Source organism: Pleurodeles waltl, chromosome 4_2, assembly GCF_031143425.1.
Source record: "Pleurodeles waltl isolate 20211129_DDA chromosome 4_2, aPleWal1.hap1.20221129, whole genome shotgun sequence".
NCBI classification, from domain to species: Eukaryota; Metazoa; Chordata; class Amphibia; order Caudata; family Salamandridae; genus Pleurodeles; species Pleurodeles waltl.
The window spans coordinates 501,637,102-501,656,817 of record NC_090443.1 but is presented as its reverse complement, the minus strand read 5'-3'; the positions used below and the strand labels follow the sequence as shown (position 1 = coordinate 501,656,817).

The 19,716-nt window shown below is 42.6% G+C and overlaps 1 protein-coding gene across 4 annotated transcripts in view; it reads left to right on the top strand.

The window, feature by feature from the left end:
* The first annotated feature begins 344 nt into the window (after window positions 1–344).
* GCDH (glutaryl-CoA dehydrogenase) overlaps window positions 345–19,716 on the top strand; it is a 183,147-nt gene continuing 163,775 nt past the window's right edge. For 2 of the 4 annotated variants that reach the window (XM_069231970.1, XM_069231968.1), the window contains exon 1: window positions 345–454. In XM_069231970.1, the coding sequence (XP_069088071.1) occupies window positions 369–454 (86 nt within the window). In that variant the 5' untranslated portion in view covers window positions 345–368. Of the gene's footprint in view, window positions 455–1,202; window positions 1,355–19,716 lie in introns of those variants that run through there. The other 2 variants (XM_069231969.1, XM_069231971.1) reach the window with 2 other exon arrangements.

The window sequence follows — 19,716 nt, the reverse complement described above, 5'->3', positions numbered from 1 at the left end:
GGTCTCCTCCAGGGGAAACCACAAACTCTGGGTACCATTAGAATCCCAAGAATGTTGGGAAAAAAGGATGCAAATTATGCGTGGATAGCTTATGTGGACAAAAAGTTATGAGTGCCTAAGCGCGAACTGCCCCAAATAGCCAAAAAAAAAGGCTCGGCCCAGGAGGGGGAAAAGGCCTGGCAGCGAAGGGGTTAAAGGAAGCTGAATGTCCTTTCACTGGGAGAGCTTTTAAACACGCCTCCCTTACTTTATAAAAAATAGTTAACCAGCTGTGGACGCCAGTTACCCTTTGAGAAAATCCATAAATCCACACCCCCCATGAGAACCAATCACAATACTCCCCTTACAACATAGGCTGAGAGGCATTGATGACGTTAGCCTGCAGGTGGCCAGCCTGGGCTGCCATACTAGTTGTGGCAGAGACCATCAGCAGTCAATACGTTTGTTGTGCAAGGTAACATAGGTGGGGAACAGCTGTACAGAGTGCGGCAGTGGCATACAGCGAGAATTAGTCTTTCGTGTTCCCCCAAAGTAGTACAGGAAGCGTATTAAGTATTATAACGCCAGTCCTGTGATAGTTCTTGGAAAATCACAAACCTATGCGACAAATGTAGTATGTGCTGCAAGTTAAAAAGCCGGGAGTGCATATGTTTCTGTTTTTTTCTGAACTGCAAGAGGGTTCTGAGGCTTGAGCTCTCAGATTTCTTATCACCATTCGTAACTCGTCCAGCCGATGTTCTTCCTGTGCATTCTGGGAATTGTAGTGTTTGCTTTTTAAAGGGCTAAAATGAGACTGTTATTATGATAATGCTAAGCAAAAATCTGGCATGGGCGAGCTTTTTACGCATTTGCCTGGAAAACGTGACAGCCTCGGAAAATGCAACAGCATTAGGAACAGCAGTGAGAGGCTGGCCACATTACACCACTTGCTTGGACCCAGTGTTACAATATTTGGGGAATTTTTGATTTTATAGACGAAACTATTCCAAGGACTCTAGATAGTACTGTATAAAAATGTCGCACGTGGCACGGCCTCTTTGCGGGGTCGCGGAAGGATAAACGTTTTACATTTTTGACATCTCGGGGCAGGTAACAGCGCGCTATTTCTTATCATTCATGCAGCCTCCCTCTGTTCTTGCTGCCACGAAACCGCAAATACGTCATGGACCTTAGGAAGGTTATTATACCAGCGTTTTTCGAGATACCCAGTCACCGCAGGAATTTGCCACACTCAAGATGGCGGCTTTAATGTCCTCCCGGGTGTGTTGACGTCACTTGAACGAGTAGCACGCGACAGAGCATCTGCTGTCACTGTTACTTAAGAGTTCAAGAGGCACCGGCAGTGCTGCTACAGGTGAGAAAACCAGAGCTTTAAGTAGAGCGGGTCCTACCGGGTCTCAAACCTGGTAGTAATTTCAAAAGGACATTGAAATGGGTGCCGTTCCGGCCCTGTATTCATGTCCTTAGCTTTTCATGCAGAGATACTGATCGATTTTTGAACACTGGGTGTAAAACACGTTCAGGTAATGCATGTCGTTCCTGCGTATATTCCACATGGTTTAGTTAATCCTATATTCCTTACGAGTATTTACTTTTCCCAAGATGATGAGTTTTTTTGGGGTAAGGTGGCACTCTACATGAATGTTAGTGTAGGGGATTAAATCACGCCCTTAGTCATGTATGCACCGCCCTTTCAGGGACTCCCCACTTTTTTCATCCCACTTAAAGCCCTGGAAGAGGACCTGTGTCTATGTACAGAGTTCTGGGCTGTTTCGTCAAAGCAAATGTGTAATGTACCAGTCAAAGTGTGCTCGATTGAGTAGGCTGGCAGAGACAGATACACTTAAGGGATCTGTAGTTCCCCCAACGGCGTTAGGGGACCCAGTTACATGTTTTGAGGTTGCTGTGAAGCCAGCGATTCAGTCAGAAACTTGCATTTGGGCATATGTTATCTTTTAACGCCAAAACACGTTATCTGCAATAATTTCAGAGTAAATTGGTATTAGCTTACATGCCATCTTTTTTTGCTTCGGGAAAGTGAACGATTATGAAAAAAAGCAGGGATTTTTTTCATATTGAAGCAGAGGCAATTTAGACAGGAAACATCTAAAATAAAGCGATGTTTCGTTTCGAAAATCGGAAGTCTCGTCTGATTTGGATCTGTTGTCATGTATGTGCTAGATCTGCAGAGCAAATCTTAGTGGATGTCTTCAGCAAGCTTGGCTCTAGGATTGTTGTCCTGGGAGAGCCATGAAAACACATATGTGGGCCGTGAAAGTGCAGAGGGGAAGTGCGCACAAATCAACAAGGGTTTGGGGAGATATGCCATCGAGACACTGGCAGCAATATTGGTGTCTTAGAAGTGAAAGTTACATTTCTTTAATCTAATGCTTTCACTGTTGACCTTGCCCAGGTCTCATTTTATTGTCTTCAACTCTAAACCATATAGATTCAAATGCGAGTTTTCACATTTGCTGCGGTGGGAGTGTCATTGCATATCCTGATGTTAGTAGGTATTCAGTAGGTGCTAAGGGGTTCTAGGAGCATACATTACACACTGAACTTTCTTTTTATTCAAAAACCTTTACATAAAATACACAGAAAAGCATAAAATGTCAAGAACCCCATGTCTTTAGAAACACTCTGTAACATACCCCTCAGTATATTGTCTGGAGGGATACTGCCTCTGTGTATTGTAGAGTACTACCCTCATGGACAGTTGCTTCAAAATTAAACTCACAATGGAACTGCCCATCTCCACCCCACCTCATTCAAAAACTATGCCCCTACTGCAGCAGACAGATGGGATAAACATGAGGGAAGGTGGGAGGTATGTAAAATGACAGAAGCTGCACTGTACTGGGGCTCTTGCTGATTTCCCTTCCAGTAGGAAGCAGGACACATTGTTTGCAGCCAGGAGGTCCTTAGTGTGTAGAAAAGTCAAGGAGGCTTCTTCAGTGGCATAGCTGTCAATAGTGGTTCCGGTGCAATGTCACTAGGAGCTTTAGGGGCTGAGTGCACTCAAGCTCTGGCTGTCATTTATTACAGGCCTAGAAAAATCTACTCGCCTTCTTGCTATGGCATGTCATATTTTATCAGGTCTGGTTGTCTTTGGACCCTGCTTGAGAGCTGACAAAGAAAAGGTGTTTTATTCAGTTAGAATGTGAAGGAGCATAAAGACGCCTTTAAATCTTGATTTTGTCACATTTGTTCTGTGTTCTGAGACAGAGGTCAAAAGTCAGTTTGTCTTCTTACAATTAATTTTCCTTCTTACTGCAGTGTTCCAGGATTTTGTCAGGCAACTCTCTGACCTCTTGTACAAAGTGTGTGAAATGAAAGGCGGTAGGGTGTTAGGTTTTTCCTAACGCACAACATTTAAATAACTAAGTCAACTGTACAGACATGTCACAATATATTTAATTAGTTGTGAAAGTCAATTTTTTCTTCTTTTGTGTGATGAAAACGTATTTTAATAGGATAAAAACAAAACAGAACATTTTATTTGTTTATGTGCAAAGGATAAATATGTTTTCTGAAACTCAATGTTTATAGATTATTGTTAAATCACTATATAGTTTTATCAGTAAAGCTGCAAGTTAGTGGGAAGTGTTTTGGGCATTTCTGTCCAAAAATGACAGTGTGCTACCACATCATGCTTTAGTAATGTATTTATTAAACACAAACTGAGAAACACTCTTTCCCTGATGGCAATGCTATTAGTTAACAAAGAAGCAAGTCATGGATCATGTGTCCCCTATATGTGGACTAGATTCTTAGTATACATGGAGCAAACATTTAATCTATTTAATCACACAAGTTTTTTTTATACAACAGAAGTGCTGAGCTCACAAATTTGAAGGTGCACTTATATGTGAGAATGAAGAAAAAGGCGACTGTAAACTAAAATATTTGCCTAGGATTACACAATTTTAGACCCATTTACTGGTCAAGTACATTAGAGTTAGGTTGAGTAAATTATTAAAGTTACTCGACCTACAGGTCTAGTAACATTTCTATGATTTTTCGAGGCCTATATTATCAAACCATTAGTTTGAGGGCACATCCTCCTTGCTTGCACCAGAGCCTATGGCACCTTCACTAGAGTACTGACCCTTTCCATGGAATAGTGCCAGCAAGTGGTGCCCTGGGAGGCAGAGTGGAGCCAGCACAAAGTTGCAGGTAGGCTTTGTGTGTATATATATATATATATATATATATATATATATATATATGGTTTATGTCATGGCATTTTTATGTAGGCTTGTTTTTAAAAAGGCATTTAACCAAAACCAGGAATCAAGGCGTTACATTTGTGCAAAAAGATAAAAAGTACATTGAATAAGCCTTGTGACTATTGGAATTGTTTCCTTGTGAAAAGTCATTGTAATATGCAATCTATGTATGGTGATTCTCTCATGTCGTTTTTAAAGAACTGTAGGAGTTGTATTATATCAGGCCTCGGAAAATCTACTCACCTACTCGCTATGGCAAGTCATATTTTATCAGGTCGGGTTATTTCTAGAACCTACTCCCCCCTTCTGGTGAGTTGACAAAGAACAAGTTTTCTATTCAATCAGAAAGTGAAGGAGCAATAAAGACACTTTTAAATCTTGGTCTTATCTTGTCACATTTGCTCTGTGTTCAGAGACAGAGGTCAAAAGTCAGTTTGTCTTCTTACAATTACTTTTCCTTCTGACTGCAGCGTTCCAGAATTTAGTTAGGTGAATTGTCTGACATGCTGTACCAAGAGTGTGAAATGAAAGGTTTTAGGGTGTCAGGTTTTTCTCAATACACAGTATTTAAATAAGTAAGTCAGCTGTACAGACATTTCAAAATAGTTCAGTAGTTGTGAAAGCCTTTTTTTGTGTACTTCTGTGTGATTAAAAAATATTTTAATGGGATGAAAACACATCCGAACATTTTACTTGGTGGTGTACAAATGATAAATATGTTTTTTGAAACCCAAATTTCACAAATTATTGTTAATAAACTATACAGGTTTATCAGTAAAGCTGCAAGTTAGTGGGATGGATTTTGGACATTTCTTGGAATTTTAATGTCTGTAAATGACAGTGTGCTACCACATCATGCTTTATAAATATATTTATTGAAAGTGAGTGTTTAAATATAAACTGAGAAACACTCATGCACTGATGGCAGTTCTATTAGTAAACTAAGAGGCAAGTCATAGATCATGTGTATCCTTATATTTGGGCTAGATTCTTATTATGCATGGAGCAAACGTTTAGTCTACTTAATCAAACAAAATATTTTTTTGTGTACAGCAGAAATGCTGAGCTCACACATTTGAGGGTGCACTCATATGTGAGAATGAAGAAAACAGAGACTCTGTAAACTAAATTTTGCCTAGGATCACACAATTTTAGACCCATTTACTGGTCAAGTACATTACAGTTAGGTCTAGTAGATTATTCAAGTTACCCGACCTGCAGGTCTGGTAACATTTTTATGATTTTTCAAGGCCTGTATATATAGTTGCAACAAGCCTGCAGTCACAGCTCCTTACACCTACAGCACGCACACTGCAGGCGCAGATTCTGGAAGTCAGATCAAAAACTTCCACAAAAGAAGAATTGCCATCATGCCAAGATTATTAATAACAAATGTCTTTATTTAGACAATGACTGGACACGTTTCAGCTACTGTGTGTGTGTGTGTGTGTCTATATATATATATATATATATATAAAAATATATACACACTCACACACACATACATTCACTGAAAATAGCAAAGGTAACCAAGACGTTTTTGTTAGGCTCATATTTCACTCGTACAAGCCATGGTGCACTTGACCAAGAGGCGCATCAGAAATACGGTACCAGCAACTAATTTGAATATTTTGTCAAAAGCCATTCCACTGTCCCAAACAAGGCTCAGACAAAACTTGGGCTGTGTAGAATTTCTTTTATTGTGCAAAGTCACCACAATGCATTTCAGCTGATTCAGTGGCCTTGATGACACTACAAACGCCATTTTGGGAGTATTGTTTATACAATCACATGATTCTCATATGCCACAACAAATAAATACTACAAATCATGATACCTTCTTATTGTCAATAAAGTCCATGTGAAAAAATTAACGATTAACAAATAGTTTGACAATACAACAAAATTCAATTAATTGATCATTTCTGGCGTCCCGCAATTCACAATATATTTTCAAAATCACTTGGTTATGTTAGACCTAAACAAAATACTTGCTTAATTCTAAAAGTCTACTATTGAAAAGTACAATACTAAATGAATTCATGTCTGATAACATTCACTCTTATTTCAATTTTATGCTCAACACAACTTCTATTTGATTCAGAAAAATGTATATGTATAGTAAACATTTATTTTTAAACGCGAAATTTTCAAGGCTACATTTTCCAATATTTGAGTTGCTGAAATTATGCCCAAGTGAGCAAATTATAAGTACAGCATAAGTATGTGACCATATGACCTATATATATCTCAAACATCTCAGTCACATCACATTTAGTGGAGTTTTTTCATTCAATTAATTCTGACTACCTATATGCTAAACTAATATCAAAACTAGTATCAAATGTAGTGAAGTGGTTGAGAGTGATGCCCCTTGCACACAAAACCTGCCCCTGGTTGAGCATGCTATCTCATTTAGTCTGCCAGAAAGGCTGGGACAGAGCCAGCTTTTGCAAACATATCCACTCTTCATTCAATTGAGTTTTTCTGGGTACATCAGTGCCACCTCTGCGTCCAGTTGTACAGATTCCTTCCTCAGACCTTGTACGTCCAGCCTTTTCTCTGTGTTTCTCTGTTTTAATCAACAAATACAAGTTTCATAGAGGTAAAACATCACAAGAGCCAGTTTCCACAACTGTTGAAGCTTTCTTCATAGCGGGCCCACCCTTAACCTGTGTGGGGAGACAAATGGCTTTCACTCTTTCTCTGTCTTCTTTAGTGATCACCTCAGAGTTCAGAAAGCCATACATCAACCTGACCAATTTTTCACATACTGTAGAAGCATGGGAAGCCTAAAATGGATCTTTTTTTAAAACAGTGTATTTAAGTAACATTGATCAAAACAAAATATGATTTATAGGTATGTGGTAAGTTTGTTCCCCTAATCATTTGGGGAAAACGGAGAATGGTGCATTTTAATGCATACAGGTCAGCAACAAAGCTTAAAACAACAGGATATATTTAAATACAATTTTGCATGGGACGTAGTTTATTTCCAGTGATTGCTTACACCAAAGGCACAGTGGACTTAAAGCACTTGGGCAGTAGCATTATTCAGAACATCCTAAGGTTTCACAAAAAAAAACATAAACGAAAACTGTTGTGAAGCGTACTAAGAGACTGCCTATCAAAGGTGTCAAGGTGCTGGGACGGATTCAATCAAGTGCCCAGCAACAATATAATTATGGTATTCTTGAACAGATGATTGATTCTGAACCAGCACTGTTAGCCTTTCAGAGACACCACTTGTAGCGAAATGGGTTCTGTCTCTTAAACCCTCCCTGATATTTTGATTCTAGATCACCTAGTTTTGGAATTTTTACTGTGAATGGGCCTCACAACTGATGTCTCACCTACAGTAAACATACTGTGGGGGAGAAGACTGTGTCTTGTTATAGCAACTGTCCTCCATTCAAGATAAGGCCACTGAAGAGCAGCAAGGGTAAAGAACATTTGGTTACACATGAATGTGTGTGAGGGTTGCACATATAAGACTAATATCATGCTCAGCCCATTAACTACACACAGATGGCATGACGCTGAAGGGACCCTTCAAGGTTATTGACCTGGGGTATGTAGGAAAATAGCTTCTTTTTAGCATGGTTACCCCCACTTTTTGCCTAATGTCAGTATGGTTTTGACTGTGTACACTGGGATGCTGCTAACCAGGATCCCAGTGACTGTGCTCTCTTCCTTTAAACATGGTTGCTTGGACCACAAACACCCAACATTTGGCATACTGGTGCCCCCTTATAAGTTCCTAGTATATGGTACCCAGGGTACTAGGGCACTTGGGCTCCCCCATGGGCTCCAGCATATATTATGCCACCCCTGGGAAGCCCATGCAAAGTATATCTACAGACCTGCCACGGCAGCCTGCGTGAAAGGGTGCATGCATCCTGTTCACTAGAGGTCACTGCACCATGTCACCGCAAGTCATCCCTATGGTGGGCCATCATAGCTCAGAGGACAGAGTGCAGGTACCTGTGTGCATGAGCAGAGGTACCCTCACAAACTGCAGCTTAATTTTCCTCGACTTCGTGAGTGCGAGGACGCCATTTTACATGTGTACTGGACATAGGTCACTACATATGTTCAGCTAAATAATAGTAACGCCAAACTGCGGCATGTTTGGTATCAAACTGTTGCCAGTATTGGTTGTATGTTTCCATGCATTCTGGGGGCTCCTTAGAGCACCACAAGCATTGTTCCTACCAGCTTTCTGGGGTTTTCTGGGCAGCCCAAGCTGCTGCCACCCCTCAGACAGGTTTCTACGCTCCTGCTGGTTGAACAGCTCAAGCCCAGGAAGGCAGAACAAAGGATTTCCTTTGGGAGGAGGAGGCAACACCCTCTGTCTTTGGAAATAGGTGTTACATAGTTTGGGAGGAGAGCCTCCCAAAACCACTGGTATGCTTTGAAGGGCACATTTGGTGCCCTCCTTGCATGAACGAGCCTGCAACAGTTCAGGGACCTCCAGTCCCTGTCTGACCCGAGACTGGACAATAAAAAAGGGAGTGAATACTCCCCTGCCCATCACCACCCCAGGGGTGGTGCCCAGGGCTCCTCTAGAGGGTCCCTTGATTCTGCCATCTTGAATCCAAGGTGGGCAGAGGCCTCTGGGAGCATCTGAGTGGCCAGGTCAGGCAATTGACGTCAGAGCCACCTCCTGATAGGTGGTCACTTGGCTAGGTGACCAATCCCCCTTCCAGGGCTATTTGGGGTCTCCCTCTTGGGTCGGTCCACAGAATTGAGGGGCAAGACTCCAGCAGGACTCCTCTGCACTGTTTACTTCAACCTCTGGCCACTGGAACCACAACTGGACTCCACAGGAATCTACAATCTGCAGCAACAGCGACGACTTTGCACTGCAACATTGTTTGCATCCTCTGAGGGCGGCAAGTCTTCAGTCTGCACAAGAAACAAGAAGGAATCTCCTTTGGAGTGAAGGAGTCACTTTCCTGTATTCGCAAGCAGCAACTACAATGACGACCGGCTGCATGGATCTCCTCTCATCCGGAGTTGCGTGGATCCTGCATCACAGGTGGTGGTCTGGAGTGGTCCCCTTGGTCCTCTCTGCCAGCTGTCCAACTTTGGTGAAGGTAAGCCCTTGCCTTACCACGCAGGACAGTATCCCTGTGCACTGCATCTCTTGCAGCTACCAAGGCTTGTTGGCAGCTCCTCCAAGGGGCCTTCAGGCTCCGTGTAGCCCCAGCCCCCATCACTCTTTCTTGCGACGTGGGACCACTCCTTTGGTGTGCTGCATTGGCCTATCTGCGACTTCTAGGCTCCTCACCTGTGGGGGCTGCCTCTTCTTCTTTGGACTATCTGCACTGCTGAGGATCACCTGGGATTCCCCCGTGGGTTGAGTTCCACCTGGACCTTGCTGGTCCCTGGCAGCTCCACTTTTCCCCCCATCCGCGACGTTTGCCTTTGCCAAGGCTTGTTGGTGGTTTTCCCACACCACAGACTGACTGCAATCCTTCATCCGGCGTTGGACGTCGACTGCATCACCTAAGAACTCTTCATCTGCTCCACTGCGGCATTGCTGATGTCTTTGTCTCCCCTTCGACCAACTCCTGCATCCACAGACAGGTGAGTAGTGGCTCCTGCCACCATCGGATACTCCAAATGGAACTGGACTTGGTCCCCTTCTTTCCCAGGTCTTCCTCTTCCAGAATCCACCTTTTGGTTCCTTGCAGTCTTGCCTGGGTCTTGCAATATCCTTCTCTGAAGTCTTGTGGGTTGGTTTGGGTAGAACCAGTTACTTACCTCTTTCCTTCTGGTCGCTGGGAGGTACTCCAGTGCTTACCTTTGTGATTTCCTAGTACCTCCAGCTCCCCTCTACTGATTCCACTTCCTTGGGTGGGGACCCGATCTTCACATTCTACTTTCTTAATATATGGTTTGGTCTCCACCTAGGCCTTCAGTAGTGCCTATTGCTTTTCACTGTTTTTGATTGCTTTTTATGTCTATTCCTGATTGTTATTGTACATATATAGTGTGTTTACTTACCTCCTATTGGAGGGTTGCCTATCTAGTATTTTAGTACTTGTGTCACTGAAGTAAAGTACATTTATTTTTGTAACACTGTGTGGTTCTTTTATGTGTGTAAGTGCTGTCTGACTACAGTGGTATTGCATGAGCTTTTCAAGTCTCCTATATAAGCTTTGGCTGCTCATCCACAGCTACCTCTAGAAAACCTGGCTTCTAGACACTGCCTACACTTCACTAATAAGGGTATATCTGGACCTGGTATAAGGTAATAATACCATAGGTACTCACCACACACCAGGCCAGCTTCCTACAGGGTAGGCCTTATAATATTGTTGGACACTCATAAGGAAAGCCGGTAGGGTTTAATGTTTTGTGTGCAGTACACTTTATTATACACATATGGGATAATCTTCAGTTTTGCCTCCCTTTGGTTTCCGTTTGGCATCCAAAGTCCAGAAAGATATTCCCCTGGGGTGAAATGTTTGTGCCCAGTTCAAATATGTACATCCAGAGAAGTTATATTTACACCTTATAGGTCATCAAGAATTGTCATATTTCTGTGGCTCAGCTCAGGGTCAGAACCCAGGCCTTTTGTCACCTCGCTGGCTCAAGTTAATTGAGCTGCTTTCCATCAGAAGAACAAAGGCCTTCCCACACAGAAGGAACAATTAACAATACTTCACTTAGCTCCTGAGGAGGAAGGGTTGGGGAAGAAAGTTTTCATTCGTTAGCTGTCCCACTGTACCAGGATTGGGATAGCCCAGGCCCACTGAACAAAGGAGGAAGCCCAGACCTTTGGAGCCATCACAGTAAGGAGCGTCTCTGAAGTTTTAGTGAGAAAGGCCCTGGCAGTGTTATTAGCGAGGGGCTCAGCTGAGGCCCCCAGAGGAGATTTGACCAGTGACTCCTGAATGATGCCATCTTGAATTATACCAGATTACTGTGCAGAGGGGGTTGGACAGGAGTGGAGAGGTGATGTGGCACCGTAGAACTGGCCAGCAGTGCCTGACTTATAGCATTTTTCACCCTCAATTAAAAGCTCTTGTACAAGGGAAAGAGGGTCCTTTTTCTTGGTGCTGGGCACTGGGACTGCACTGCGACTGCTATAGACAACTGGGAGGAGAAACCCTCTAATGATCTCCTGGACTAAGGACATTGCCTGCAGTTGACCCAGGACCATCAGGTCGCTCTCCAGGGAAGCTGGTCCATTTACACCCTTAAGGACCAATTGGGAAAGAACTGGACTTCTGTGCCCACACAGGAATGAAGCTCCATAGGAGAAGCGGAACAAGAAAAGCTGATTCAGGGAGTTAGTTCAACCATCTCGCTGCAAAGCGTGCCACCTTAGAGGCCAGGACTCATTATTAACTAACAAGTCCAGAGGGTGTGTGTGTGTGTGTGTGTGTGTGTGTGCAGGTCCCGCCCCAGAGCTCTCCAGGCCTGGGGATACCAACCCCTGGGCAGAGTTCGCCTGGGAGGAGGAGGAGGGGAGGGGGAAAGGCCATTGGTTGGGACCCCATCTTATGGGTCACAGCAAGCTAAAGCTAAGAAACTGGGGAGTGCATTCTCACCCCCCCCCCTCCAAGGAAGAAACAAAGGGGCCTGGGACCCAATCATCGGGCCCCTGATGCACCAAGGACCAGGGGAGCGCTGTTGTGCCCCCAACCAAGAGAACCCTTCTCCAGGCCAACACCACATGGAAGATTGGGGAGCGCAGTTGTGGCCCCCCAAATGGCTCAAGATCCCATTTTCCAAGCCCCCAACAATAAAGGATCAATGGGAAGAGCCACTGTGCACCCCCAGCTGGAGTGGGCTTGTTTGCTGCTCCTCGTGCCCATGTCTGGAGGGAACAGGGCGACCACCATGAAGATACACCCTGCCTACATGGAGGGGACAGGGTAGAAGCACACTGCCAACTCCCATGCAAGCAGTGGAGAATGCCAGCTGGGCGTGGAGCATGCCAGGGCAACCAGGGTTGGCTACCCGAGCTGCCTCCAACTAGGGAGCAGTGCCAGGTGCTCAGGTGGGACTCCCTTTATTTATTTTTTTCTTTGGTGGAATAAAAAGAAAGAAACAGAGCGAAACTGCATGCAGTGAGGCTGTGTAGCAGTGCACAAATGCAGAGCCTACCTCTCAGTATTCATGCTTCCTTCCAAAGAGCACCCCATAATGCCCTGCGATGCTATGAATGCCCAAAGATTCCCCAGGATATGGTAGCCCCAAGATGTTAGAAGCCTCACCAACAGTTTGTTCTAGAGACGTTTGGGGGGTGGGGGAACGTCAGGAGTGCTGTGGCCTTTTCCCCCAAGGAATTTAATGTACTGTGACTCTGCAGGGTTAGAGAAAGGATGACCCCCCCCCCCCCCCCCCCGGCTTTCCCAGATTATGTTTGAATATTCCCAAGGCTGTAACCTTTGTTCTGCAGCCTGGGGATGTAGAGATATTGATTGGTTGGTTTTATGGCTCCATGTTTGTGACCTAAGTTTGTCAAAGAAAAACACAGGCATATGTTTTGTTATTTTGCAAGTTTTACTCAAATGTGTTATGAATGCGGACAGTTGTGATTCTTTAGGACAGTTTGAAATACTCTATTAATTTGATTAATTGCAAATGGTTACAGTGTTTAATTATAAGGATTAGTTGTGGATTATGGTTACTGAAGAAAGTGATGCAGTAGATGTGTGATTCTGGTCTTTAAGTAAGACAGCATTGACAAAGCCAATACACTTGCTTCATTTCCCCCCCCCCAAATGGTTATGTGGTATATTGTACAGAGAGGGGGATATTGTGATTTTTTTGGGACATGACCCTTTAGAGGTCAATTGTAAGGTAATCAAACGTATTTCCACTAGGCTTATGTATATTTGTAAGTACTGCATAGTATTAAGTAGTGTGCACATAATAAATGTACTTACCTATTCTAAAGAAAAAGTACATGCTGGACCGTCATTTATTGGATGTTATTATTGCGTGCCAGATAATGTTGATTACTAGTCCACAACACCCCCCGAGTACACCTTGAACTACTGTGCTTTGCTACCCCGAGAGAGTCAAGTGTTACAATGGGGTGTTTGGATCCCAGTGAGGGGGTAATTGTAAACCCATTACTTATGCAGGACACGCAGTTATTAGGCCATTTCCTTACACCCTGTCTCATTATTAATCATTAGTCAATAAGTCACCACCTTGCCAGTATTTTATGGGGCCAGGCCTGCATTTATTTTTAAGGTCAGTATAACAATTGGGAAAATAAAACAAAAACTGTGCTTCCTTCTACCTTGTGACAAAGATAGAACACCACTTACATAAATAAATCACTTCAAAAGTTCTTTAGAGTTTTACAAACTATTTCAAAAAAATATTTAAATGAAATGGGGGTGCATTGCTACGCTAAAAATTAATTAAAGAATTGTACAGACATTTATTTTCAGGCCCTTTCGGGATCTTATTAATGTAAGAAATGGCTAGTATTTTTCACAGAAAAAAAAATTGCAGCCCAGTACAGCACAGAGTAAGCTCTAGACACTGAAAACCCTACCCCCCCACTGCCTTTCAGAGTGCCCCATCCTCATGAGAAGTTTAAGAAAGCATAGAATTCTTTGCAGCAACAAAGTCCTTTCCCTCAGCTCTCATGTTGGTGGCTGTGTTGTAGGGAAACTGAAATGAATAAAAACAGGACTCCTATAGACAAGACAAAAAGCAGGATTATTGTTGAGGCAGGGAGCGTAGCTATTCCCACCCTGGTAAACAGCTAGTCTCAAATGGCTATTCACAGACAACTCCTTAAATAGCTACATGAACAATGCTTTTTTTGTTTTTACAAAAGGTCAAATAATAGATTATTCAACATGTACATATTGTTTACAAGACGATAACATCAACTATGTCCTCAGACTCCTAACCTTTTCTCCACACATTCTTCATTGTTATTCTAACAATGCCTATCAAACCATTTTTTTTGCTTCTTTCGTATGCATGTATGACTGTGCGTGTGTATTCTATTGCTGTGCTCCCAAGACTTCTTATCAGATTCTGTGTGTACTTGGCTAGCACGATCTCCTGCGCACATTCTTTCAGTTACATGCTCAGTTTACCAAGGACAAAGAATATGTGCTTGTGTGTTGTAACCATAAATTCCTCTAAGTTTACAAACACAGGTTTTCCTTTAACCAAGACCTTGCTGATCATGCACTCTATTTCCCCATGAACTCTTCACCTGTCTTGCATCATTGTGGCTCTTAGGCCTACACTGTTCTTTCACCACGTATAACTCTGTAAAGCTCTTTTAATGTCTGTGATGCGTACTGTCACACTGAGAGTTTAACAGATCATCTTTTGCCACCTTGTTGAAAATGCTAGGGGTTTCATAATACCCTTGTGGCAAATGAGAATTCAAATACTGAGTACAGTGATGGGAGAACACTGTCAAATAATGGCTGGATGGAGAGGGATGCTAAAGAGAGCATTCCTGAGATCTATGACAGAGAACAGTTTGGCATCCTGAGGAATATTTGTCAAAATAATGGGTCAGTAACAATTGGTTATTCTGGTAATACTACATTGTTCAGGGGACTCAGGTCTTGAACTATACATCAAGTATTACCGTTAGCTTTCTTGACCGGATAAATCAGGATGTTACAAGGAGACACTCTATGGTAAATTACTCCTTGCTGTAGCAGCGCCTGTATAGTAGGGGTGATGCCCTCATCTGCTTCTTTATAAAGGATATACTGTCTCACCTTAGGTAGGGTAGCACCTTCCTTTAATCTAATTCTGAATGGAGTAGCAGTACAAATAAGGCCTACATCATGGGGGACCCTTAGTCCATAAGGTGGCTTGTGCTTGGAAAGATCTGCATCCCTAACAGAATCAAAGGCTCTACCTGGTGTGAGCGTCTGGACTTCCAATATTGTCCTTAAAGATAAGTCATCCTGAAAGACTAGACTATAACCATTTTCTTAGTCGTCATCACGCAATCGGTCATCCAGTATTTCCTTAACCATTTTACCTGGCTAAATTAATGTAGCACACCCCATAAGATATGGTTGTGATCTCAGGCTATCAGAGTGCCATTGGTTGGCGTTATCTCTAAGGTCCCTACTTGCAGTTTCAACTCATTGTCAAATATCCAAGATATTGTTTTCAGAAAAGGAACTCTTTGTGTAACTGAACCTCCCTTCCTAATGACTTTGGCATTTCTGCTATTATTGTGTATACCTTTATGGTGAATGCTTCTATATCTAATTTCATCTCCAGTAGACGAATCTACTGTTACCGCCAGGATCCTAGAAGGAGGAACTCCAAGAGTAGAGCAAATCATAGTACCAGCAGGCTCAGAATGAATTGTCATGTTTAATTTAGCCATAAGATCTCTCCCCAATAGATTAGTCTGGTCAGCTGGAGAGAACTGTAAACAGCCGTCAATATAGCTCCCTCCTATATCAATGTCTACTTGTTTAGTAAATGGAACACTCATTACCACGCCAGAGAATCCTTGTAAGTCCATTGATCTGTTGGAAGGTCTCCTTTTCTATTACAATATCGGGTAGCTCCTGTGTCTATGAGGAATTCATACTTATTATTATTGATAGCTACTGTCTCAATGGGTTTCTCATCTGGGCTGTGCATCTCTGACAATACTGGACACACAGGACTATTTTGTGGGCACTTTCATTGCCTATATACTTGCATAATTTGTTTGGAAGGTGTTTCCTCCCCTTACAATCACATCTCCCTGTCCACTTTGAGGTGGGGTTTTCATTTTGGGTACTTGGCAACTTTACTGTGGCAGTATTTGTTGTACTTGAGGCATTACTGGTTGCTGCACACTTTTTGCTGGCGTTTGAGGTACATATATTATGTGCGGGTTTAACTGTCGCTGCACTACTGGATTCCCTGGCTGACTGTAAGGCCCTGTGTTTATTTCTATTCAGCCCATCTCTTAGTCCTGCAATCTTTAGTGAAATGTCTGTGTCTATGACAATAACAACATATTTGATCCATCCTCTTGGGATCTATCCTGCCCCTTCCTCTACCTCCTCATCCTCTGCTACTTCCTTGTGCTCTTACACTATCCTGCTGTTGTGGTTAATGTTGTTGGGCAGTCCCTGGGGCCGTCCCCATAGACATTGCGGTCATCTGAGTGGTGACTGCTACAACTGCCCCCTCAATGGCTCCCTTCTTTGAAAACTTTTTCTGCACAAACTTGGCTGCTGCCTTCTGTGTCACTGTTTGCTTGTTTCTCTCTTTTTACTGTTTCGTCTGCCAAAACTATATTATATGTGCCTGTATCTGTCTAGGCTTTGGCTTCAAATACCACTATATTATCAAGATTATTCTGCACATCAGAGTGTAAACCATTATTCACCACATACTAAAACAATACAGCATTTGTCCCTGTTACTTCCCAACCTTTACCTTTTTCTTGAATCAGTTTTTCTTTCATCCTACTGAGAAACTGATTTGGCTGCTCATTTGGCTGCATTTATTGAGTTATGAGGGACCCATTGTCTGGTACATCTTCCTCAACTGATCCCAGACTACTGTCTGAACTAGATTGACTGGGGAACCATTACACCTAGTCTCTCTGAGGATGGCATTTCTCACTCCAACCTTATGGAAAACTGTATCTGTCTCTTTTCCTATAAGAGAGCTAAGGAAACTCTTTATGTCCCCTACTGCCAGGGTGATGCCTACAGTTTGTTTCCTACAAGGCCTAATCCATTTCTCTGCTCCCTCTGTAATTGGCTGGAACAATGTTTTAAGGTTCTCCTTGTCCATTTGTGGCCAAGGAACATAGGGCCAGATGTAGCAAACCGTTTTACCCATTCTGTGTCTATGGGAAAATGTGCTCGTACATATGGCCCATAATGAGGGGCCCCAGGTTCCTTACATATCGGGGGCATCTGATATACAGGAGTAAAACAAATGTTGAGGGTTGTGCTGCCTAGCATATTTTTGCCACATGCGGAAACATTTCCGCATATAAGGATAGTCCTAATCTGGATCACCATAAAGAATGCAGTCCTAAGAATTTGCCATGTCACGTGGATAATAAGTTCCTTTCCCTGGTCATGGAGTCATCTGCTGGGCTAAACCTTCAGTCCATCCTGCTAAATTATTCACATAGATTACAACTTTGTACCAACTATTTTACCCTTCTGCGATGATCAGCACCACGTAGACCTGATTGAACATTCATCTGCTGCAGTGGTCTATCATGTTGTGTCAATCCTCTTGGAGCTACATAAGATCCCATCCTGAAATCTGGTTGACTGTGTGCCTTGAAATCGCAACCCCTCAAGCTCTATTGCTAGGGGTTTCCTCGTTTTAGAGAGCACATCCTGTGCTCCTTCTCTAGTACTGGTGCAATTAGGCAATCCCTTTGCTTTCTTCATATGGACAAGATTAATAAGGAACCTTTCTCGAGTGCTAATGTCTTAAGTAGAGTGCCTAGCCTCTGGAAATCAAAATATTTCACCCATGTTGTCTACATGCCTATGTATTGACTATTTACCATCGTCCCAAAACTTCCCTGAATCTGTCCTGACAAATTATCACAATATCCTTCTCTCCTTGATTCCCTTGCATGTGTTCTATCCTCTCTTTGTGATAACCAGTCCTGATCTCTCTCTGGTGAAACTATTACACTCCCCCATCTCCTTCTGCCAAGGTGGTAGATTATCCTATGTCCTTCTAAAATCCTCATGTCTTTCTTGAGATGGTGGCCGTCGCACCGTACTAACAGTCCTGTCTACTTAGTAATTCCATCTAGCATCATCGACATCTCTCATTTGCGGCTCAGACATCCACTCTTTACCTACTCTTCCTGTTATATTTATCCTCTGTAACAAGTGTGATGTTGCTGATGAAACAAGCGACTGATCGTCACTGTCTCCTGGACCCTGCTCTTCACCTCTGTCCTCTTGGGGAGAGGCTGGTTCTAAATGTAGTGTGAATTGTGCTATTAATTGTCCTGAAAACTGAGAGTTTCTCACCCTTACTTGTTATCTGGAGTGCTTATGCATTTCGATTTTGACATCTGTGAGGTAATACTAGGGGAACCCTTCAGAGATTATGAAGGGGTCTCAATCTCCGGATTCTCCAATCCCACTGTAGCTTCCTGTAGCTGTGACCATGGATAAATAACAGATACCTTTGGGGAAATATTCGTATAGTCAAATGGAGGTGGGGGAGCAGACCAGGTACTAGATGTGTCGGCATTTGAGGAGTCTTTAGACTTTTCACACAAGACACGCCATAAGGCTAAAGTGGCTTCTCGCTTCTGTAATTTAACTCTTGCATATTTTCTGAGATGTGTAACTATGTGTTCTAATATCTTATCATCAAATGTCCTTTCTATTGGCCAGAGATACATGTGTTTCTGAGTGGCCTTAAACTATTCCTTACAATACTTTTGTAACCATTTCTGATCACCTGGAAAGGTCTTTCTTATGTATTCTAAGGAAGTCTTCATAGTCCCCCGTAATTCCTAGCAGCTTTTATAATCAAATCTTTTATGTGTCTATTCAGTGTTTTTTAATTTCTTATACTGGTCCTCAAAAATACAATAGAACAATTTGTCAATTTGTCTTTCAAAAGTCACAACAGCATTACACAAACACATCACTTTGTGGCCACGTATTTATTTACATGCAAACACATATTCATCATCAACATATTTAAAAAATATAAGCACTGCAACTACTTCTAAATGTTAATCACAGTTGTTTAGTCACCAAATTGTAAACTAAGTCGGTAGCAACTGGTCACTTCTCTCCCCTCTAAGGAGAGGATAACCCTCAAACCATATGTCTCATAGACCATAGAATGACATTAGGTTCAGGGAGGTGATTCGAGTGCTCAGATCGTATTTGGAGGTAAAGTTTAGTGACATCAACCTTTCAGTCGTCCCTCTGTCAAAATATTGTGAAACATAATGGACTCCCAACTTCAAATCACCCACATTGACAACTTAAAATTTACATTGAGATAAACACTCTACCGACTACGCAGCACCTTAACTTAATATTGTGTAACCATTGTACACAATCTTGCATACAATAACTTTATTTACATTATATCTACACTTACCAGTGCCTCAGAGGCAAGTCACATAATATACAAAACATGGAACGGAGTTGCATTATGCCCACCTAAAAGATGTCAACTCCTGTTCCTACCCACCTCCATGAATAGGCAGCACTTTAGGCAACCTGGTGTCTGCTTACCTAATCAAAGATGCGCAACTGTCTATGCAGCGGGGTTAGGCAGTATTCAGGCAGCAGCAGTAGGTTGAAGATAAAAGAGACTCCTATCTGGCTTGTAAACTGTTGTACAGAAACTGAACTAAATAAAAACAGAACTCCACTTGGCAAGGCATAAAGCAGGTTTACTTTCACGGCAGGGAGAGTACCTTTCCCCACACAGGTAAACAGTTAGTCTCAAATGGCTCTTCACAGACAGCCCCTTATGGAGTTACATGAACAAT